Source organism: Lichenostomus cassidix, unplaced genomic scaffold, assembly GCF_008360975.1.
Source record: "Lichenostomus cassidix isolate B80296 unplaced genomic scaffold, HeHo_3.0 HiC_scaffold_46, whole genome shotgun sequence".
In the NCBI taxonomy this organism is placed as follows: Eukaryota; Metazoa; Chordata; class Aves; order Passeriformes; family Meliphagidae; genus Lichenostomus; species Lichenostomus cassidix.
The window spans coordinates 362,113-386,511 of NW_028147597.1; the positions used below are offsets into that span (position 1 = coordinate 362,113).

The 24,399-nt window shown below is 49.9% G+C and overlaps 1 protein-coding gene across 1 annotated transcript; it reads right to left on the reverse strand.

Annotated features, from left to right (window-relative positions):
* Nucleotides 1–17,909: 17,909 nt before the first annotated feature.
* LOC146421878 (olfactory receptor 14J1-like) lies at nt 17,910–18,844 on the reverse strand. Its single transcript, XM_085046823.1, has one exon. It carries the CDS (start codon nt 18,825–18,827, stop codon nt 17,910–17,912), a length of 918 nt encoding a protein of 305 aa, XP_084902949.1. The 5' UTR covers nt 18,828–18,844.
* Nucleotides 18,845–24,399: the final 5,555 nt, after the last annotated feature.

A 24,399-nucleotide genomic window follows, 5' to 3' on the forward strand; every position in this document is an offset into this window, starting at 1 on the left:
CCCACCGAAAGATCACATCGATCTTTGCAGAGGCCAAGGAACGCCGACTGGACAGGACTCCAGGGACGCCGGACGTCTGTGGACCCGTGGTGGTAGCTATAGCCCCTTTCCTGCCCTTTCCTCCCCATCTTTTCCCAATTTTCTCTCTTTCTCTCTCTATCGCAGGCTGCTTTACAGGCCAAATGAATAAAGGTCCCCCTTGGATTGAAATTTAACTCCCTTGACTTGTTGGATTTTGTGTTTTCTTTTTTTTTTTGCACTCTGAGATCGTAGCTGGTATGAACCATCACGCGTCTGCTCATGAGTGGACTGTGACACACAGCTGCCCAGTGATTTGACATAGCCTGCCTCTATGATGTCAGAGTCTGCTCTGTGATGTCACACAGTTTTCCTATGACCTCACAGCCCACTCTGTGATGCCATTCATCTGCCCTGTGATGTAACAGCCTGCTCTGTGATGTCATACAGGTGCTCTGTGATGTCATACAGGTGCTCTGTGATGTCACACAGGTGCCCTGTGATGTCACAGTCCATGCTATGACATCACACAGCCTGTGGGAATGCTGGAATTCTCTTCTGCTCCTGGAGAACTTGGGGTGTCTGGCTGAGCAGGAAAGGTGACCCTGAGCCAGGAGCTTTCCTTTGCTGGCATAGAAAGACCTTCCCAGCACTGTGTCCTTGGCCAGGAGGGATTGTGCCACCAGAGCTGTCCCTGCCCTGCAGGGTTTGACATGGAAAGTCGTGGTGCCATTTAGCGTAGGAATGAGAATCACTCACTGTATGCAAATTCTGATTTTATTACAAAGCCATACAGTAGATATACTTTTCAGTGTGATAAGTTCTCTCTTAGTTGTTTTCTCAGCCTTTTCACAGTTTCTCAATACAGCTTGTTATTCTTCCCAGGGGAGAGAAGGAATCTGCTGATCTGCTTCAGATCCTGTGCTGATCAATACTTTTCTGCATCCTTTCAGGTTCTTTGGTTTCTCATCATGGGGGATCATGGGGGCCTCTTCCTCTGCAACCCCACATGTGCCCCTTCTGTTTTTACTGAGGTTGTGGATAAAGCTAAGGAAATTATTACATGTTTTGGTTTACTTTTAACATTTTTAACTGGTTTTAACTGTTTTGAAAAGGACAAGACAGAGAATTAAAAAGGCTATTATTGCCAAACAACCTAGTCCAATGAAAACCCAAACTCGTAAGTTTATTCCAGTGAACTGTGAAAAACGAGGTTCACTCTCCTGTTAGGATTAAAAAGGTTTAATAAAAGACAATAGGGGACAGATAAAAGCAAAAGGTCAGCGCTGGGTGCTTTGGCATTCAGCCAGAAAAGCACCCCTGGAATGGACAGAGACACCCTTTCCATACCCTTCAGCCTAATGCATATTCATAAACAGTTACACATATTCCTATTTCTCTCCAAACTCTTTTGCACGTTCTGGGAACTGATCCGCCTCCTGGCAGCATGCGCAGTCGTCTGTCACTGATCTGTTCTCACTCCCAGATTGTGGTTCCTGCAGCGCCAGGAGCTGATAGTTGCAGTGTCAGAGGCAGGGTCCGGCCGGGGGATGGGATCCAGTTCAAGCAGACACTTCAAGCATTCGAATCCAACCAGAACAGCTATTTTACTGCTATTAAACTCAGCTGGTACTAGAAAGAAAGACCTTAGTCATCATTGCACAGCAACTTTTCCCAGCCAGGCTACCTCTGTAAGAAAAGAATTCAAACAATCCACAGAGTATCCATTGGGATCTTTGCGAAAAGCCAACATGATGACATGGATTGATCACAGGGACATTGGGGACACTGGGGACATTGGGGATGTTGGGGACATTAATGGGACATTGGGGACACATTGGGGGATTTGGGGACATTAGGGACGTTGGGGGAAATTTGGGATAACATTGGGGGAATTTTGGGAGTTAAATGGGAAAATTTGGGGGAAATTTTGGGGAAAAATTTGGGAGAAGTGGCAGAAATTTTGGGGAAGTTTGAGGGGAAAATTTTGGAGGAAATTGGGGAAATTTTGGGGAGGTTTTGGGGCAAATTGGGGGAAACTGGGGAAATTTTGTGTGAGTTTGGGGAAATTTTTGGAAGTTTTGGGGAAATTTTGGGGAAAATTGGGGAATGTTTCGGGATGTTTTTAAAGAAAATGGGAGAAATTTTGGGGGAAATTTTGGGGTAAATTTTGGGAAAATTTGAGGATGTTTGGGGGAAATTTTTGGGGAAAATTGGGGGAAATATTGGGGAAGTTTGGGGAGAAATTTGGGGGAAATAAGGGGAGAATGGGGGAAATTTTTGGGGAAAATGGGGGAAGGTTTGGGGGAAATGTTGGGAAAATTTGAGGGAAATTGGGGGAAAATTTTGGGGAAATTTTGGGGGAAAATTTGAGGGAAATTTTTGGGAAAGTTGGGAGAAAACTTGGGGAAATTGGGGGAAATGAGGGAAATTTGGGGGAAATTTTGGGGAGATTTCAGGGAAGTTTGGGGGAAATTTTGGGAAAATTGGGGAGATTTTGGGGAATTGGGGGAAAATATTGGGGAAGTTTGGGAGAAAATTTTGGGGAAAAAATTGGGAAAAATTGGGGAAATTGAGGGGGAAGTTCAGAGAAAAAATTTGGGAAAATTTGAGAGAAATTGGGGAATTTGGGGGAAGTTTGGGGGGAAATTTTGGGTGAAAATTTTGGGAAAATTTGAGGGAAATTGTGGAAATTTTTGAGAAATTTTGGAGAAAACTTGGGAGAAATTTGGGACATTTTAGGGAAATTTGGAGAACTATGGGGGAAATTTGAGGGGAAATATGGGGAGAAATTTTGGGGGAAAATTGGGGTGAAATCTGCGGGAAATTGGGGAAATTTTGGGGAACTTTGGGGGAAAATTTCAGAGAGAAATGGGAAGAACTGAAGGAAATTTCTGGGAAAATTCGGGGGAAATTTTGGAGAAATTTCGGGAAAGCTTTGGGGAAATTTGGATGAAAATTTGGGGGAAAAATGGGGTAAGTTTGGGGATTTTTTAAAGAAAATTGTGGGAATTTTTGGGAAAATTTGGGGGGAATTTTTGGGAAAATTTGGGAAATTTCAAGGAAGCTTGGGGAAAATTTTAGGGAAGTTTGGGGGAAAATTTGGGGAATTTGGAGGGAAATTTTGGGGAAGTTTGGGAGAAAACTTTGGAAAAAATTGGGAAAGTTTGGGGGAATTTTGAAGGAAAATTCTGAGAAAATTTGGGGGAATTGTTTGGGAAAATTTGGGGGAAATGGGAAAAATGCAAATAGAATGGGGAAAAAGGAGGAAAATTTGGGGAATTTTTGGGGGGAAATGGGAAAAATTGGGGGAAAATGGAGGAAAATGGGGAAAATTGGGGAAATTGGACTAAAAGGAAAATTTGGGGGAAAACTGGGGAAAAAGTGAGAAAAATGGGAAATAAATGTGGAAATTTGGGGGAAATGGGGAAAATTGGAAAAATTCAGGAAAATTGGGGAAATTTTGGGGAAAAAGGGAAGTAAATTGGGGGAAATGGGGGAAATAGAAGAAAATGGGAAAAATTTGGGGAAATTGGGGGCAAAAGAATAGATTAGGGAAAAATTGGGAAATTCTGGGGGAAATTGGGGAAAATGGGGATAAATTGGGAAAATTTGGGGGGAAATTGGGTAGTTTTGGGGGGAAGGGACATTTGGGGACATTGGGGGTATTGGGGACACTTTGGTGTCACTTTGATGGAACTTTGGAGCCATTTAGTGACAATTTAGTGCCATTTGGTGACTTCTAGTGGCTTTTGGTGACAATTTGGTGCCATTTGGTGTCATTTAGTGTCCCTTTAGTGCCACTTGGTGCCATTTCAGTGCCATTTGATGTCACGTGGTGCCACTTTTTGCCACTTTGGTGCCACTTGATGTCCCATTAGTGCCACTTTGGTGCCATTTTTGACCTTTTTGGTGCCATTTAGTGCCACTTTGGTGCCATTTGATGCCATTTAGTGTCACTTTAGTGACTTCTAGTGACATTTAGTGCCACTCTGGTGCCATTTAATGCCTTTTTTGGTCACTTTGGTGCCATTTAGTGTCACTTTGGCGCTATCTGGTGCCATCTAGTGTCACTTTAATGCCACTTTAGTGCTATTTGGTGCCATCTAGTGTCACTAACGCCATTTAGTGCCATTTAGTGCCATTTAGTGCCATTTAGTGCCATTTAGTGCCATTTTTTTGCCACTTTACTGCCCTTTAGTGCCATTTAGTGCCACTTTGGTGCCATTTAGTGTCACTTTTTTCCCATTTGATGTCACTTAGATGCCATTTGGTGCCATTTAGTGCCACTTTGTGTCACTTTTTGCCATTTAGTGTCACTTTAATGCCACTTAGTGCCATTTAGTGTCACTTGATGACCCCTGGTGTCACTCTGGTGCCATTCAGTGTCACTTTGGTCCCTTTTGATGTCACTTTGATGTCATTTGGTGTCATTTTAGTGCCATTTAGTGCCATTTTGGTGCCATTTAATAACTTCTGGTGTCACTTTAGTGCCATTTAGTGCCACTTTAATACCATTTAGTGCCATTTGAGGCCATTTAGTGTCACTCTGGTGCCATTTAGTGCTTATTTGGTGCCATTTGATGTCACTTTGGTGCCACTTTTTGGCATTTTAATGCCACTTAGTACCATCTAGTGCCACTTCAGTGCCATTTTTGCCACTTTGGTCCCATTTAGTGCAATTTAGTGTCACTTTGGTGCCATTTAATGTTCCTTTGGTCCCACTTGGGGCCATCTTTTGCCACTTCAATGCCATTTTTAAAAAAATTAATGCATTTTTTATCAGTTTAATGCCATTTGGTGCCACTTTGGTGCCATTTGATGCCATTTTGATGCCATTGAGTGCCATTTCTTGCCACTTTGGTGCCATTTTTTGCCACTTCAATGCCACTTTTTCCCACTTTGGTGCCATTTAGTGTCACTTTAGTCCCATTTGGTGCCATTTTTGGTCACTTTAATGCAATTTTTTGTCATTTCAATGCCATTTTTTCCCATTTTTGTGCCATTTTGATGTCACCTGCTGTCTCCTCACTGACCTGCAGCAATCCGTTCTGCAGTCATTGTCACCTGTGCTGGTCGGTGATGTCACTGTGTGCCCAGGGGCTGCTTGGTGTCATTTAGTGCCATTTGGTGTCACTCAGGTGCCATTTAGTGTCACTTTGGTCCCATTTAGTGCCATTTAGTGCCACTTTGACACCATTTAGTGCCATTTGATGTCACTTTGGTGCCATTTAGTGTCACTTTGGCTCCATCTGCTGCCATCTAGTGTCACTTTAATGCGATTTAGAGCCATTTGGTGCCATTTAGTGCCACTTAATGTCACTTCGTGCCACTTTTGTGCCATTTAGTGCCATTTAATGTCACTTTAGTGTAATTTTTTGCCATTTGGTGCCATTTAGTGTCACTCTGGTGTCATTTAGTGCCATTTAGTGCCATTTGCTGCCATTTGGTGTCACTTCAATGCCATTTGATGCCATTTTGATGCCATTTGGTGCCATTTTTTGTCACTTTAACACTGTTTTCCCCCACTTTGGTGCCATTTTGATGCCACCTGATGCTACCCTGATGCCACCCTGATGTCACCTTGTCCCTTTCAGTGACCTACAGCAATCTGTTCCACTGCAATTGTCACCTGTGCTGGTCGCTGATGTCACTGTGTGCCCAGGGGCTCTTTGGTGTTGTTGGAATACATATCAGGTTAAACATTTTGTATAACTTTAGTCAAAGGTTTTGTTTGTCTTTACCCTGAGAAAAGGAATTTTAGGTTTCTTTCAGGACATTGTTCTACCAGATGAGGTCTGGTGGACTCAGCATATCAACAGATTGGGAGTGACCCCAGAGATAACCAGAGAGATAAAGACTATGAACAGAACATCCTCTGGGACATTGTGGTTATCAACAGGACATGGTGGATATCACAAACGGCTACCCCAGAGCACCTCCAGCAGGGCTGAAGACATCCTGGCCTGGAAAAAGGACTGATGAGAAAAACTGAAGAATGAAGAATCTAATTAGCATCAGAGGTGAGGAGATTCAGATCCAATGGGAAACTGAATACTGGGGGTTTGCTCAACTTTAGACCAATGAACACTGACACAATGCTTTCCTATGTATTTTTACTGTATAAAATATCTGAAAAATCGAGTAAAAGATATGTATCATGGAATGATTCTCTCTGCACAGCTGGGCTATGTGTGGATGAGATAATTTCTGTAGTACATCCTGGCCAGAACAACATCCTGGCCAGATAATAAAGTAATGCCTTGACTCTCTAACATTAAAATGTTGTTGGAGGGTTTTTGTAGTTTTTTTCCCGCAGATTCGGTGACAGCTCCAGTCAACATGTCTGATCCCCTTGAAGGAACCTCTAACACAAATGCCCACCATGGTAAGAGGGGCCCTGCCTCTAGCCAGGTAGAAGCCAGTGTGGATTCGGTGGCCTGGCACATCAGAGCCACAAGAATATGAGGCTTTAGTTGACACTGGTGCACAATGCACGATAATCCCATCGCGACATGTGGGGACAGAACCTGTTTCTATTTCTGGCATTACAGGAGGACCACAAGACTTGACCCTGGTGAAAGCTGAGGTGAGCCTGACTGGAAGAGAGTGGAAAGAACATTCCATTGTGACTGGCCTAGAGGCTCCATGTATTTTGGGTATAGACTTCCTCAGAAATGGATATTTCAAAGACCCAAAGGGACTCAGGTGGGCATTTGGGATAGCTGCTGTGGAGACAGAGGGCATTAAGCAATTGAACACCTTGCCTGGACTGTCAGAGAACCCATCTGCAGTAGGACTCCTGAAAGGGGAAAAGCAACAAGTACCGATTGCAACCTCGATTGTGCACCGCCGACAGTACCGGACAACTCGTGATGCCGTGATTCCCATTCACAAACTAATCCGTGAGCTGGAGAGCCAAGGGGTGGTCAGCAGGACCCATTCATCCTTTAACAGCCCCATCTGGCCTGTGCGAAAATCTGACGGAGAATGGAGATTGACTGTGGACTATCGTGCCTTGAATGAGGTGACTCCACCTCTGAGTGCTGCTGTGCCAGACATGCTGGAGCTCCAGGATGAGCTAGAGTCCAAGGCAGCAAAGTGGTATGCCACTATTGACATTGCAAATGCATTTTTCTCCATTCCTCTGGCAACAGAGTGCAGACCTCAGTTTGCTTTCACCTGGAGGGGCGTGCAGTATACCTGGAACCGACTGCCCCAGGGGTGGAAGCACAGTCCCACCATCTGCCATGGACTGATCCAGGCTGCTCTGGAAAAGGGTGAGGCTCCGGAACATCTGCAGTACATCGACGACATCATTGTGTGGGGGAGCACAGCGGAAGTATTTGAGAAAGGAAATCATCCAAATTCTCCTGGAAGCCAGTTTTGCCATAAAAAAGAGCAAAGTCAAAGGACCTGCCCAAGAGATCCAGTTCCTAGGAGTGAAGTGGCAAGATGGATGGCGTCAGATTCCTACTGAGGTTATCAATAAAATCACCGCGATGTCCCCACCAACCAACAAGAAAGAGACGCAAGCTTTCCTGGGAGCCATAGGTTTCTGGAGGATGCACATCCCTGAGTGCAGCCAGATTGTGAGTCCTCTCTTCCTGGTTACCCGTAAGAAAAATGATTTCCACTGGGGCCCTGGACAGCAACAAGCCTTTGCTCAGATCAAGCAGGAGATTGCTCATGCAGTAGCCCTTGGCCCAGTCAGGACAGGGCCAGAAGTAAAGAATGTGCTTTACTCTGCAGCTGGGAGCCATGGCCTGTCCTAGAGCCTTTGGCAGAAGGTGCCTGGCGAGACTCGAGGCTGACCACTGGGATTCTGGAGCCGAAGTTACAGAGGGTCTGAAGCCAACTACACCCCAACAGAGAAAGAAATCCTAGCAGCATACGAAGGAGTCCAAGCTGCCTCAGAGGTAATTGGCACAGAAGCAAAACTCCTCCTGGCACCTCGACTACCGGTGCTGGGGTGGATGTTTAAAGCAGAGGTTCCCTCTACTCCCCATGCCACCAATGGCACATGGAGCAAATAGATTGCCCTTATCACACAGCATACCTGTATGGGAAATCTGAATCGCCCTGGGATTTTGGAAATAATTACAAATTGGCCTGAAGGTGAAGATTTTAGTCTGATTGAGGAAGAGGAGCTGGAACAGGTGACCCGTGCAGAGGAAGCCCCACCATACAACCAACTGCCAGCAGACGAAACACACTATGCTCTTTTCACTGATGGTTCCTGTCGTCTTGTAGGGACAAAACGAAAATGGAAAGCAGCTGTGTGGAGCCCCACACGACGGGTTGCAGAAGCTAGGGAAGAAGAGGGTGGATTGAGCCAATTCGCTGAGCTCAAAGCCATTCAGTCAGCCCTGGACATTGCTGAAAGAGAGAAATGGCCAAAGCTCTACCTCTATACTGATTCATGGGTGATAGCCAATGCTTTGTGGGGTTGGCTGGAAAAGTGGAAGAAGGCTGGTTGGTAGCATAGGGGAAAACCAATCTGGGCAGCTGAAGAGTGGAAAGACATCGCTAGCCGGGCAGAGAAACTACCTGTGAAGGTCTGCCATGTAGACGCCCATGTCCCCAAGAACTGAGCCAGTGAGGAACACCGAAACAACGAACAGGCAGATCAGGCTGCAAAGATAAAGGTGTCCCAGGTAGACTTGGATTGGCAGCATAAAGGAGATTTATTCCTAGCTCGATGGGCCCATGATGCCTCAGGCCATCAGGGCAGAGATGCCACCTATAAGTGGGCACGAGACCGAGGGGTGGATCTAACCATGGACTGCATCTCTCAAGTTATCCATGACTGTGAAACATGTGCTGCCATCAAGCAAGCCAAGCGGGTGAAACTCCTGTGGTATGGTGGAAGGTGGTCTAAATATAAGTATGGAGAGGCCTGGCAGATTGATTTCATCACTGTCGGGGGTTGAGAATTTCTTCCCATTCCTGTTACTATGCAACAAATGGCCCGATGTTCGGAGCGATCAAGCCTTTTGTAAAAGACAAAGGCTTGGTTTGGGGAGGGCAAGGTAAGGGAGAGCCAGTCCTGGGAACGGACTCTCGTGGTTTGGACGCTGAGGGTAGAGGCTGCTGGCTCTTTGCTTTCCAGCTGCTACCAGAGGAAATCCAACTGTGCCCTGTTTCTCTTCCCTCCTGGCTGGGTGAGCTTTGATTCAACTTTTCTCTTCATGGGGAAGGGCGCGTTTTCCCCCACCCCGGGCTGCGTTCCCTCGTGGCTGCTGACGGGAGAGTCCAGCTGCCTCTGCTGCCTGCCCCTGCCCTCTGCCGCACGAGACCGCGGCGTCTGCTGTGACTGCAGAAATTCTCGCTGGCCGGAGAGAGAGAGAGCGCCTGCTCCTGCTGCCCTGTTCCCTCGCTGCCCTGAGCTGTTTTTCGCTGCCCTGCGTGTTTTTCTCAGCCCGTCCGCCATTGCAGTTGCCGGACGGTCACCTGACCCTGCGCCACAGCGCCACCTGCAGCCGCTCGGGAGTCATCGCACCTGCCCTGGCCGGCTGGGAGCTCAACAGTGCCCCTGCTGCTTGCAACTGTGATTGCACCACACGGGAGAAGGCTCAGCAGCTCACATTATCTGCTGTTTGGTTTTCTGGTTCTAGTTGTGGTTTGCTATTATTGTTATTGTTTGTTTATAGATACTAGTAAAGAACTGATACTCCTTTTTCCCATACCTTTGCCTGAAAGCCCTTGATTTACAAAATTAAATAATTCGGGGGGAGGAGGGGAAGAAAAATCACATCCTCTGCTCTAGGGGAAGGTTCAACCTCTCTTGGCAGACACCTGTCTTTCAAACCAAGACACTCACATAAAGACAAACCCATCCGTGGGGTTGTCTTTGCTCAGGGACCAGGGTGTGCTTGGTGGATAATTCAGGAAGATGGAGAAACACGATGTGTCCCTCAGGGAAATTTAATTTTGGGTGAGGGCCACATGTAAGGTTGGGATGGCAACATACCACCATTCACCAAATGACATTATTTGTACATAGTTATGTGTATATATGTATATATGTATGTGTGTATGTATGTATATATGTGTATATATATGTGTGTGTGTTTAAAGTTGGAAGATCTTAGGGTGGGCCTTAAGCCAATGCTATGGAATAAGGGGTGGAATGTCTTGGATTGATGTTATGATAATCCTTTATCCCCTATCGTTGGCTTATATGCCCAAGAAAGAAAAAATGTGTAAAAATGTGTGGTCCTGTCTCTTTAACTACACCCAGCCGAAGAGAGAAACGCGGGTTGTTTTGAAAACATTTTCCCCAAGCCTCGCTCCAGGGGAGGATTCATCGCCCGGCAGAGACTGCGTGCTGGACGGAGGTCGGAGTGAGCTCTGTTCCCGTTTTTTTTTCCCATTTTTTCTTTTTCCTCGTTTGGACCCCTTCTCTTCCATCTGCTTTGCCACCTGGAGACCCAGGAGGGCCAGAGGACAGCAGAGCTCTCCAGAGAGCTCTACCCGGCCCCGGGGGGCGGCGAGGAGGAGAGGGGCTGCGTCTGAGGAAAGGACTTTTTAATCAGGTTGAATAACTCCTTTTCACCTTGGTTTTCCCCTTCCCCTGTGCCTTGCAGGGCACTCTGCATGGTTTTGTCAAATAAATAGTTTTTTCTTCACTTTCATCTAAGAGGTTCTGTTGTGGGTGGGGGAGGGGGTGTCGGGGCCCTTCACTCTCGGAGGAGAGAGAGTCTTATCATTAACCCGGGACAGCATTCCATGAGGCACCACAGTGTCACAATTGTTCCCCAAGTTCCACAAGTCCCTGTAGCGTAAAAATGTCCCCTTGGTTACATAAGGCCATGCTGTGTCACAATGAACTCCTTGGTTCCATTTAGCCCCACAGTCTCACAATGGCCCCTTGGCTCTATGGTGCCATGCAGTGTCACTATGGTCCTCTTCGTTTCATGAAGCTCCCAGTGTCACAATGACCCCTTGCTTCCCTGGGGTCCTGCAGTGTCATAGTCATCACAGAATCACAGAATCAACCAGGATGGAAAAGACATTTGAGGCGATCAAGTCCAAGTTGCGAACCAACACCACCTTGTCACCCAGACCATGGCACCAAGTGCCACATCCAGTCTTTCCTGAAACACCTCCAGCGACAGTGACTCCACCACCTCCCTGGGCAGCCCATTCCAATGCCCAATTGTGGCTAGCACAGGTCTTTCCCATGAGAATTTTCTCCTGTGTTTTATAAACAAAGATAAAGTTTGGATGTTATTAAAAACAGTGTCTCGAGATTTGGACAGTTCAGGCCTGGCCAATCAGACCTAGGGGGAGGTTTCTGACTGACCAATCTGGGTGACCTCTGAAAAATCTATATAAGTTGGAATCAAAATAATGAAGCTCTCTTTTCTTGCCACGCTGAGAATCCGGGTCTTTTTCTCTGCTAGCGGCTAAACAGCTATACCCAATCACCCTTTCTGTGTGGAACCTCTTCCTAATGTTCAGCCTAAATCTCCCCTGGCACAGTTTCAGGCTGTGGCCTCTTGTCCTATTGCCGGTTACCTGGAAGCAGAGCCTGACCTCCCCTGGCTGCAGCCTCCTGTCAGGGAGTTGTAGAGAGTGATGAGGTCTCCCCTGAGCCTCCTCTTCTCCAGGATAAACAACCCCAGCTCCAAACTCAGCCACTCCTCACAGCACTTGTGTTCCAGACCCTTCCCCAGCCTTGTTGCCCTTCTCTGGACACACTCCAGCCCCTCAATGTCCTTCCTAAACTGGGGGCCCAGAACTGGACACAGCACTCGAGGTGAGGCCTCCCCAGTGCCGAGTACAGGGGAAGAATCACTGCCCTGCTCCTGCTGGCCACACCATTCCTGATCCAGGCCAGGTGCCATTGGCCTCCTTGGCCACCTGGGCACACTGCTGGCTCATGTCCAGCCTGCTGTCCATCAGTGCTCCCAGGTCCCTTTCTGCCTGGCCACTGTCCAGCCACTCTGTCCCCAGCCTGTAGCACTGCAGGAGTTATTGTGGCCAAAGTGCAGGACCTGGCATTTGGTCTGATTAAACCTCCCATGGTTGGATTTGGCCCCTGGATCCAGCTGCAGAGGGACCACCTGCTCCCCCCATGGTCTTCACCACAGCTAGCAGAGGGTTTTCAGCTCCAGTGCCTGGAGCACCTCCTCCCCCACATTCTCCACTGACCTTGGTGTCTCCATGTTTTTCTCCCTTCACATATTTTTACCTCCTCCTCCTCTAGCTTACAGGAAGTGCGTGACTACTTTGTTTTGATTTTTTCTTAAATATGTTTTCATGGAGACGTAACTAGCGTCTCTCATTGGCCCAGCCTTGGCCAGCAGCATGTCCATCACTTTCAGAGCCATCAGAGATTGGCTCTACTGGACTTGGTGAAAACCTTCCAGAACTTTCACTCAGGACACACAGGAGCCATCTTTGTGCCTCTCCCCATCCCTCAGCCACTTCTTCAGGCTGACCACGAGAGCTTTTGAGGGATTTAAATTTCTCTTAGTTTTGAAAGATGCCTTGCTGATGGTCTAGGCTAAGCAAAACTACCACATAAGGAAAGAATGGAAAAGCCTGAGCAGGTTTCCCAAACATCAACCCCCACTCAGGAACCACATGCTCAGTACAGGCTGCCTCGAATGATTTCACCTTTCTACAATGGACAATGTGACCAGAAATGATCTCTGTAAGCAGAATTCTCTGAGTCTTTCAGCTGAATTCTCTGAGTGTTTCAGCTGAATTCTCTGTCCCTGTCCTTTCTCTTGATCTCTGTTGCAGATGGAAGCTGCTGGTGCCATTCTCACCTTGAACCACTCTTTTGAATGCAAACAGGTTTTTTAGGCAGGTGTTTCTCTATGTTTATGGAAAGCTTTTGTGTTCCTCATGGAATCAAGGAGACCTTTGTGACACTGAGGGGCCTCATGGAACCAAGGGGCCATTGTGACACAGCAGGGAGTCATGGAATCAAGGAGACAATTGTGACAGTATGGAACCTCATGGAAACAAGGCTCCATTGTGACACTCTGGGGAATCATGGAATCAAGGAGACCATTGTGACACAGTGAGGCCATATGGAACCAATGGTCCAATGTTATACAGCAGATTCAAGAAGACCATGATGACACTATGGAACCTCATGGAACCATATGCCTGTTGTGAGTGGGGCCTCAGGGAACCAAGGGGACCATTGTGATACTATGGAACTTAATAGAAAAAATGGTCTATTCTAACACAGCAGGACCTCATGGAACCAAGGGTCCTTTGGGAACAGCAGAGCCTCATTGGAACCAAGGGGACCATGGTGACAAAGCCTAAAGGAATCATGGAGACCATTGATTCCGTTGTTGCCTTTTCCTGGCTTTAGAGTTATGAGCCAGACATGGTTAAAGGGATAAAAGGGTTTTACGTTAGTATTTTAATAGGATCCTAGGTGCACAGCTCTTCAAGGTGCAACACGGTGAGATGCACCCACCGCATAATGCATATACAATTTTTAGAGACTTTGCAAATTAGCATATCTGTCTAGGATCCCCCAATAAGAAGCTCAATAAATGAGGTAATGTCCCCCTCCTCTAAAGAATTCCACTCCCAGATGAGGCTAGAGCCCAGTTTACAAAATATGTTCTAGAAAGATTTCAACTCGAGTTTTTGAGACAGCATAGGGCTCACTGGCCTCCTGCTGGGGATGTTTGGTGTTTCTGCCTAGTAGAATCCCAAAACTAAGCTGAAATATTATGCTACAATAAAATTTACAAACATGTGGATGAAGGTTACAGAGAATATATAAAAGGGTATATAAAAAAGAAAAGGCAAAAATCATCAGGCATCAGTGACACTAAGGAAACTCATGTAACCATGGCAACCACTGGGACTCTGGGGAGCCTCATGGAACCAAGGGTCCTTTGTGACACTGTGGTGCCTCATGGAATCAAAGAGACTATTGAGAAACTCGGGGACTTAATGGAATAAGGGGTTTATTGCGACACTAAGGAACTTCATGGACTCAAGGCAACCATGTTACACTATGGAAACTCATGGAACCAAGGGGCCATTGTGACACTACAGAACCAATAAGACTGTTGTTGACAGTACGAAAGCTCATGGAACCAAAAGTCCATTGTGACACAATAGAACCTCATGGACCTAAGGGTCCATTGTGACTCTATACGGACTCATGGAATAGAGTGTCCATTGTGACACAATGGGGCCTTGTGGAACCAAGGAGCCATTGTGATACTCCAGATCCTTATGGAACCAAGGGTGCACTGAGATACAGTGGGGCCTTTTTGGAACCAAAGAAACCAGTGCTAACAGCAGGGTAACTCATAAAACCAAGAAGTCCATTGTTACACTACAAAACCTATGGAATCAAGGGGCCATTGTGACAAAGCAGGACCTCATGGAACCAAGGAGACCAGTGATAATTAGGAACCTCATGGAATCAAGAGTCCATTGTTATACAGTGGGGCTTCATGGAACCAAGGGGTCATTGTGACACAACAGGGCCACATGGAGCCAATGGTCCCTAGCAACACTGTGGATCCAAGGAGTCCATGGTGATACTATGTGTTGAAGGTTGTGGGGGGGAATTTTCTCCATTTCTGTTACTGGGAAACCACAACAACTGGGTACTTAAGGATCATTTACTCTGTTGTAAGAGACAAAGGATGTGGCCAGGTGTGGTAAGGGGAGGAGGAATCTGACCGTTTGGGGCTTCATTTGCAAACTGGTCACTGAAGGTGACAGAGGAAAGCTGCTGCCTTCCTTTCGCAGTGACCGCGGAAAGTCCAGCTCTGCAGTGCCTTCTCTTCCTGGCTGGGTGAGCCTTTTCCTGTGTGGGAAAGGGCAAGGGATTCCAACTCCTTTTCCCCACCTGGAGTGAGCCTCCCTGGCTGCGTTTGCAGCTGCTGCAGAGGAACCTGGCTGTCGCTGCCCCCACCCCCACCAGACAGAACGCACCATGGAGTCTGCCATAACTGTGGAGTTCCTGCTTCCTTTACTGGCTAGCCCAGCTGAGCCATTCCTGCCACCAGCTCACCGCTCCGAACTCTCTGCTGCGCACTGCTTGCTGCCCAGCCTGCCCACCATTACCAACCCCGTGAGACAGACCTGATCCTGCGCCACAGCACCACCTGCAGCTGCTCGGGAGTCATCGCACCTGCCCTGCACAGGTGGGAGCTAAACAGCGCCCCTGCTGGTTGTGACTGTGACTGCACCAAAGGGAAGGGCATCTGGCAGCCCAGAGCAAGCTGCCACTGGGTTTTCTGGTTTTTCTTTGTTATTGCTACTGTTGTTGTTGCTTGTTTACTTCATTATTGATGCTAGTAAAGAACTGTTATTCCTTTTCCCATATCTTTGCCTGAAAGACCTTGATTACAAAGTTAAAATAATTTGGAGGGAAGAGGGATCACATTCTCTATTCTATGGGAGGTTTCCACCTTTCTTAGAAGACACCTGTCTTTCAAACAAACACAACACCACCTTGTCACCCCGACCATGGCACCAAGTGCCACATCCAGTCCTTCCTTAAACACCTCCAGGGGCAGTGACTCCACCTACCTGGGCAGCTCATTCCAATGCCCAGTCACTCTTTCTGTGAAGAATTCTTTCCTAATGTTCAGCCTAAATCATTCCTGGTGCAGCTTAAGTCTGTGTCGTCTTGTCCTCTTATTGTTACCCAGGAGAAGAGACCAAATCCCACCTGGCTGCAGCCTCCTGTCAGGGAGTTGTAGAGAGTGATGAGGTCTCCCCTGAGCCCCCTCTTCTCTAGGATAAACAACCCCAGCTCCAAACTCAGCCACTCCTCACAGCACTTGTGTTCCAGACCCTTCCCCAGCCTTGTTGCCCTTCTCTGGACACACTCCAGCCCCTCAATGTCCTTCCTAAACTGGGGGCCCAGAACTGGACACAGCACTCGAGGTGAGGCCTCCCCAGTGCCGAGTACAGGGGAGGAATCACTGCCCTGCTCCTGCTGGCCACACCATTCCTGATCCAGGCCAGGTGCCATTGGCCTCCTTGGCCACCTGGGCACACTGCTGGCTCATGTCCAGCCTGCTGTCCATCAGCACCCTGAGGTCCCTTTCTGCCTGGTGACTGTTCAGCCACTAAAATTAGGAAGGACACTGAAGGGCTGGAGCGTGTCCAGAAAAGGGCAACAAGGCTGGGGAAGGGTCTGGAACACAAGTGCTGTGAGGAGTGGCTGAGTTCGGAGCTGGGCTTGTTTATCCTGGAGAAGAGGAGGCTCAGGGGAGACAAGATGGTGTTTGGTAACAGGTTGGACTTGATGATCTCAAAGGTCTTTTCCAGCCTCGTTAATTCTGTGATTCTCTGAAAGCACCCTTGAAGCAGTTGCAGGATGAGCCCTGGGCCTCCTCTTCAGAAGGTCCAGCAGCCCATGGCCCTCAGCTTCTCCCCACAGGCCCCAAAGCCCATCCTGTCAGTCCTGCAGAGCCTCTCCAGCTCCTCCTCACTGCCCCACAACAGGGAGCCTCACAGCCACACACAGCAGTCCAGATGTGCCCCCCTGGCCTGTGCTGCCTCTGGCAAGGGAACAGCACGAGGCACTGCAGGACCCTGCAGACAATTCATGAAGCACTTGTAGGATGATCCTGCTCACCAAGGGATGTTCCCATGGTGCCAAGTCAGGAACTGAAATGGGGAGTGGGGCCAGAGAGGAAAGGGCAAACAGGGATGGGCTGTTTGCAGGGGAGGGGACAGGGATGGGCAAGAGGAAGAAATGTGGATGAGGAAAGAGGAATGAAAGCAAAGGTGGGGCAAAGGAAATGCTCAGGGCTGTTTGGGGGTGGCTGCCAGACAGCCCTGGCTCTGAGCAAAAACGTCTGCAGTGGGACAGGAAACTCACAGCTCATGGGAACAAACTTTCTGTCTGACTTCAGAGGTCACAACAAAGCTGAGTGGTTTCCCTCCCATCCCCAGCCCTTGCTGGCCCCCAGGGCTGATGGTGTTTGTGCTCACTCAGGTTCATCTCCCCACACCAACAGCATGGGGTGCTCACGCCTGCTGTGTGCAAGGCAAACAGGGCTCCTGAGCCAGTGCTGCCGTGTCTCTGCCTGGAAGGATCAAGCAGCTCTGGGAGCTGGGGGAGAGGCCAGGGCTGCCAAGGGGGGATGTTGTTGGCAGCTCCATGAGGACGCTCTGGGATGCTGCTCTGGGCTGTCCAGCGCAGTGGGGATGGATCAGCCCCTGCTCTGCTGCTCCTTCCCGGCTCCCCCAGGGACCTTGCAGAGCCCCAGCTATGCTGTTTGCCCCCAGCCTGCCCACGGCCACCCTGCAGCTGCTCACGGGGGTTTTCTCTGCTCAGCATTGGCCTGGGCGTGTTCTGGAGAGAGCCTGGGCAAGGAGCCTCGAGCCCCCAGGCCCTGCCCTGAGGCGTCAGCTGTGCCCCAGCAGTGCCCATGGCCTGTCCCTGCTGCAGCCCCGGCACTGCCACCCCCAGCACTGGCAGCGACCCCGAGAGCACTCAGGCCCTACAGCAACACGAGGGGCAGCAGGGCAGCGGGGCAGTGGCACGGGAGCAGCACTGGCAACACCAAGTGCTGCTGCTCCTTGGCACAGCTGCTGTGCCACCCCTGATCTGCCCCAGCTCTGCACACAGACATTGCTGCTGCAGCTCCAGAGAAGTGAACAAAGGGGGATCTCAGGTGAAAACCTGCTGGGAGATTCTTTAGTTTGTTTAAAGCCACAAAGAGCACAGCTCCTCATTGACACAGACTGGGGGTCACAGCAAAGAGGAAGCGAAACAAAATGAGGAATGACACAGTGATCTTTATTTGTGGATGTTGAAAAAGTAAAACAAAGAAAAAAACCCACAACCAAACCAAGAAGAGCAATCAAAGTTGACTCATATAAAAAGTGATTTACAGAAATTGGCAACCAGTTTAATGTTTCTGAAATCATCCAGTCATCAGTCTCCTCACTGCAGCCTTGAGCTCCTGGTTCCTCATGCTGTAGATGAGAGCGTTCAGTACTGGAGGCACCACTGAGTAGAGAACTGACACTGCCAGATCCAGGGATGGGGAGGAGATGGAGGGAGGCTTCAGGTAGGAAAAAATGCCAGTGCTGAGGAACAGGGAGACCACAGCCAAGTGAGGGAGGCATGTGGAAAAGGCTTTGTGCCGTCCCTGCTCAGAGGGGATCCTCAGCACAGCCCTGATGATCTGCACATAGGAGAAAACTATGAACACAAAACAACCAAATACCAAACAGACACTAACCACAATAAGCCCCAGTTCCCTGAGGCTGGATTTGGAGCAGGAGAGCTTGAGGATTTGGGGCACTTCACAAAAGAACTGCCCCAGCATATTGCCATGGCACAGGGGAAGGGAAAATGTATTGGCTGTGTGCAGCAGAGCAGTGAGAAAGCCACTGGCCCAGGCAGCTGCTGCCATGTGGGCACAAGCTCTGCTGCCCAGGAGGGTCCCATAGTGCAGGGGTTTGCAGATGGACACATAGCGGTCATAGCTCATGATGGTGAGGAGGGAAACCTCTGCTGAAATGAAGAAAAGAAAGAAAAAGAGCTGTGCAGCACATCCTGAGTAGGAGATGTCCCTGGTGTTCCAGAGGGAATTGTGCATGGCTTTGGGGACAGTGGTGCAGATGGAACCCAGGTCAGTGAGGGCCAGGTTGAGCAGGAAGAAGAACATGGGGGTGTGCAGGCGGTGGTTCCAGGCTACGGCGCTGATGATGAGGCTGTTGGCCAGGAGGGCAGCCAGGGAGATGCCCAGGAAGAGGCAGAAGTGCAGGAGCTGCAGCTGCCGTGTGTCTGCGAATGGCAGGAGGAGGAAGTGGCTGATGGAGCTGCTGTTGGACATTTTGAGCCTCTGGCCACGGGGACCTGTTCATGGAGGAGACAATGAAAAGTGAGAGTGGGCTTTCCTGAGCAATGTGAATAATTTTCTCCCAGCACTGCTGCTCTGTGTCACCCAAAATTCCCTTTTCTCAGATCTCTTCCTCCAGCTCCATGCCTGGAGCTCTGCTGGGATCTGGCCCTGTTGCTGTGACAAGCAGTGGCTCTGCCCATGGACACTGAGGAGTCAGCTCTGCTCTGCAGCAGTGGGTCATGGGAATGGGGGACAGGGACCAGTCCTGGGTTGGACTTCATCAGACCAAACTGCCCCTAAGGCAGAGGAGCTTGGCAGCATCTCCTGTCCCAGGGCTAAGGAACAGTGACAGCCAAAGGCAGTTTGAGAGGATTTCCTGCTGTGTTCAGGGAGAACAGAGAGAACTGTGCAAGGCAAGAGGATTGGCTGTAACTCAGTGAAGGGTGAGGGGAGCTGCTCTGGTGCTCCATCTGTTCCCAGCTGCCCTTTCTGAGATCAAGGGCAGTCCCTGTGTTCCCCTGAAAATCACCCTGACACAGCTGAGAGCAGAGGGACTCACAGCAGAGCCAAATGGCTCAGCCTTTCTCAGAGTCTCAGCCCCACTGCTGGCCAAGGACACTCCTGTCCCCCAGTGTCCCCTGGAAGGCAGCTCACAGCTTGGATGGACACCCCGAGGACACACCAAGGGTCCTGGTCATGGAACTGCTTGAGGAGAGTCATTTCATTGCCAGCCTGCCAGCCTGCCCTGCCCAGAGCTGCCCAGGGCAGAGGGAGCTGGGACACCTCATTGCTGTGCTCACCCTGCACAGGAGGAGCCCCAAGGGCTGCGCCTGACCCTGCAGCTGTAACTGCCATTGCCAGAGAGCCTGTCAGCAATGCCAGGAGCAGCTGAGCAAGGCAAGGAGAGAGACAGCCAAGCCCTGAGGAAAAGCCTTTCCCTGCCCAGCCCTGCACAGCCCCTCGCAGGCAGCAGCAGTGCAGGACAGTCGCCCTCAGGCCCTGGTCAGCAGGGAATGGGCAATGGCAGGAGAGATGCCCTTCATCTCTGGTGCTGCTCTGCCGGCCCAGGAGGGGACTGAGGGCCCCGAGCCCCCGGGCTGAGGGCTGTGCTGGCTGCCAGGGGACACAAGAGCTCTGCTGCTCAGGGCAGCTGGCAGATCCCCTGCCCTGGCAAAGAGCCCTCAGGGCTGCAGGAGCTGCTCTGCAGGACAGCCCTGGGCACCCCTGGCTGCACCCCCACCTTCCCAGCCTGCAGCCATCCCTGGCAGCAGGAGCTGTCCTGCCCTGTCCCTCTGACGGTGCCCAGGGCAGCCCTGCTCTGCAGCACATCCTCCCCCAAACCAGAAACACCAGCAGAGCCATCCTTACAGTCATATCAGTGCTGTCATGTGTCAGCTTTAGGAGATCCCTGCAGCCAGAGACTTACTGTGTCAGAAGTTGTGAAGATTTCTCCATGAATAAGCTCAGAATTGTCCTTCCAATTGCTGTAAGCCTCTGTCTGCTTCACTCCTCTCAGGTACCTGTAGGCAGCACCCTCAGCTCTGCTGGGCTGGGAGAGAAACTACTCATCAGTAGAGCTGCCTCTTTGAAGCTCTTCTTGGTTGCCAGGAGTTCCCTCTGTGCCAGGAGCCCAGCCCAGCTCAGCAGCACAGCAACAGCACAAGGACTTTAATGACCCTCTCAGGGATTTGGTGTTGTTTACATCAGACTCAGTCCCTGAGAGAGTCTTCAAGAACTTCTCAAGAACTCAGATTCAAACTCAAAGTTTCTTTTACTTTTAATGGGTATCACTGAGGGACACAACTGAGAATGTGTCCCCAGGTTCCAGATGGAGCAGAACACTGGAGGCAGTGATGACAGCTGGGGACAAACAAGGCAAAGCTGTCTCTGATGCTGAGCAAAGCTGGATGTGTTTCAGGAATGCAAAGGGCCAAGGCCTGAGCCCCAGCCCCTGGCAAGGCAGATCCTGTCCCTCCCTCAGTGCTCAGGGCTCTTCCCGGGGCACTGGCATGTGGGGATGTGCAATGCCAAGGGCAGGACCATGGGGCAGCCCCTGCCAGGCTGCTGGGCAGGGACAAGGAGGCAATGAGGCCCCAGGGCTGCAAGGGTCACTTGTGTCCTCCTCATGGCCTCAGGGCCAGGGACAGCAGCCATGGCCAAAGTGCTGCACAAGTTGGCTCTGTCAGGGCCTTGCAGCTCCTGCACATCCCTCTGCCCTCTCCAGCCCAGGCTGTCCTACGCTGTCCATGCCCTGTGCCTCTGTCCCTGCAGGCTGTCGTCATCCCCCGGCTGCCCCACCTCGCTGGCCCTTCCTTTGCTGACAGCTCTGCGTCCTGCCTGCCTCTGCCTTGGCACACAGAGCCTTGCCTGACCCAGACTCCTTCTGGGGGATGTGTTGCACCACAGCACTGCTCTGGGAGAGAAATTTCTTTTTGTCATGTCCAGTCTGGGCCTCCCCAGCTGCCCTTGCTGCCATTATTTCTTTCTCATGCTGTTTCCCACTATGCAGAAAAGCTCCACGATCTCTGAATCCATCCTTCAAGCTGTCTCTGAATCCACCCTTTCCTGTCCTCTGTCTCCAAACCACTGAGCCCTAAGACTTATTCTTTATACAGTGGTCCTTTACTTGAGGCCTCCAAAGCACTTCCTGGGACATTTCTCTGACCTCTGCATGGTTTGGCCGTGAAAATGTCATGCTCTTAGTTCAGGAAAGACTGAGAGACACTTCTTGCCAGGGGTTGTAGTGGCAGAACAAGGCACTGTGTATTTATACTGAACAAGGGCAGATATCAACTGGATATAAGGAAGAAATAGTTTATGATGACCGTGACAGGACTCTGGCACAGGTTGCCCAGTGAATGGAAACCCCATCCCTGGAAGTGTCCAAGGTCAGGAGCTTTGTGCAGCTTGAATGAGTGAAGTTACTCCAGGCTAATGGAAAGGGAGTTGGACTGGAGGTACTTTTAGGTGTCTTCTAACCCAAACCATTTTACAGTTCTGTGATTCTAATATCCCCAAATCCTTCTCCACAAGGCTGCAAATATCTACACATCATGTCAGCATTTTCATCTGGCCTAACTGCCAACACTTCCATAAAAATGAAAGAATTTCCATTTTGAGGACATGAATTGGCAGGTTACTGGAGGAACCATTCAAAACCCAAAAGGTAAAGAAACTGAAAGCAAGATCCAACGTCTCTGTGTGAAAGACTCACCAAGTGGGACAATGGCAGAGACTCCCAGGGTGACCTCCCAGCTGAGAATAAGGGTTTCTGCCTTGAGGTCTGAGACTCATGATGGGCATCCAGAATGGGAATTTGGGGAATGAGTGAGATTCTCCATGGGATGTCTAGGAAAGGACCACAGGAAGGGAGAGGGTGGCACCATGGTGGGTTGTGAAAGAATAAACATGAGAAAAAACAGAAAAAGGGGATGAAAGAGCTGGTCATGTATAAACAGGTGATGGTCAGTGCCCATCCCTGGCTGTGCCCTGCAACTGATCCCCACAGCCTGTCCTGTTTCCTGAATCCCTCCATTGCCAAGAACTTTCTGGGACAAGGGAGCTCTCTCTGCTCTGGGTACAGAGGGAGGTCCAAGTGCCACATACTGGAGTGGGAACCACAAACCATCAGGTCTTGTGTCCTTTGGGGCCCAGGCCCTGGTGAGACTGGTGTGTGTGCACACAGCACTGGAGTGTGTGGGGCTGGGTGTAACCACCAGGGAACATCCAACCAGAGCAACCAGCAAGCAGCAGAGGCCTGGGAGCTGCTGTGTGAGATCAGCTCCTGCAGGGATCCACATTGTCTGCGTGTCTCTGCAGCTCTGCATCTCATCCTGCCATGGCAGAGCACACAAACAGCCCATCCTTGTGTCCCTTTCTGCCCTGACTGGGCTTTGGCTTGGCCTGGAAACCTCCCGAGGTGCCTCCCAGGAGGAGTCCCTGTGCATTTCCCTCCCCCATGGCTCTGTTCTTCCTGCTGAAGCAGCTGTGGGGCAGCAGAGCTGGGGCAGTGCAGGGACAGGGCTGGCTCTGACAGGGCTGTTGTGGTTTGGGAATGGTGTTCTCCAATTTACTACTCCCACTAAAAACACCATGTGTCTCCCCAGATCGATATTCCCACCATCATCCCCCACACCACAGGGGCTTTACCTGCTTGGCCCTGCTTGATCTCAGCACACGTTTCACACTCATGGATAACCTGGAGATGCTGTCCATGGGTAAATCCACCCCTCGGTCACAAATCCATCTGAAGGTTGCATCTCTTCCCTGATGACCTGAGCTGTCCTGGGCCCATTGAGCCAGAAATAACTCAGCCTTGTGTGGCCATTCCAGACCCACCTGAGACACTTTAATCCTGGCAGCCACATCCCCCTGTCCATTGCTGTGATGCTCTTCAGTGCCCAACTCTTGGCTATGTGAGCATCCACAGGAGGGACTTTCACAGCCAACTTCTCTCCCCTGACAGTGATGTTTTGCCCCAATCCAGCAGCCCAGATGGGTTTCCCTCTGCACTGCCAATTGTCCTTTTTCCATCATTGCAGCCACCCCACAGAGCATTTGCCACCATCCCCGAGTCAGAGCAGAGGTGCAGTGCTGGCCATTTCTCTTGCTCAGAGCTCCGTGTATGGTCCCAGGATTGCAGTGACTGCAGGAAAGGGGCAGCCCACAGTGGGACATTTCTTGGTCAGATATAGACACAAAGAGTGGCAAACTGTCTGTGACTCGGGTTTGGGACTCAAAGCTGCTGCTATGGTTTGCAGGGAGCTGCAGTGTGGCACAGCCCTGGCTGTGCCCAGGAGCGCTGGCTTGGGAGAAGGTGTTGGTGCAGCTGGGCCAGGGAGCTGCAGGGAGTGGGGAATGAATCCCTCCTGGTGTCCTGTCCTGGGGTGACACTGTGGGGTGTCATGGAACTAAGGAAATCATTGTGACACTGTGATACCTCATGGAATCAAGGGTTCATTGTGACACTGTGGGAACACATGGAACCAAGGACATCATTGTGACACTGCAGGGCATCATGTAACCAAGGAGACCATTGTGGAATTGCGAGTCCTCATGGAACCAAGAGGCTGCTGTGACACTGCAGGTCTCTTTGGAACCAAGGGACCATTGTGACACTTCAGGGCCCCATTGACCCAAGGGTTCATTGTGACACTGTGGAACCTCATGGGACCAAGAGGCTGGTGTGACAGTGCAGGGCCCCATGGAATGAAGGTGACCATTGTGACACTGTGGGGCCTTGTGGAACTGATACTGAAATCAGCCTTACAGAAACTTTCTACCACAGTTTGAATATTAGAAAGCAGCCACTCTTTATTGCAGTGCTGGGCACTCAGAGGATCCTTCCTCCATTCCTTCCTCCTTTTGAGTGCCCTGAGCGTTGGGTGAACAGAGTTTTTATCACACACACTGATTACATATTCGTGAGCTATCCCAGCCTACTTGATGGAAATGTATTACTTTATTTTACATAACTGCACTCTTTATCACAAGTCCTTGCATGGTTCTTTGGAGTCTGTCTTCAACACCCAGTGTCCATTTTATGGGGCTGTTCCTCGACCCG

Coding starts and splice junctions, on each gene's coding strand:
- LOC146421878 (XM_085046823.1), bottom strand. CDS start 18,827: ATGTCCAACAGCAGCTCCATCAGCCACTTCCTCCTCCTGCCATTCGCA.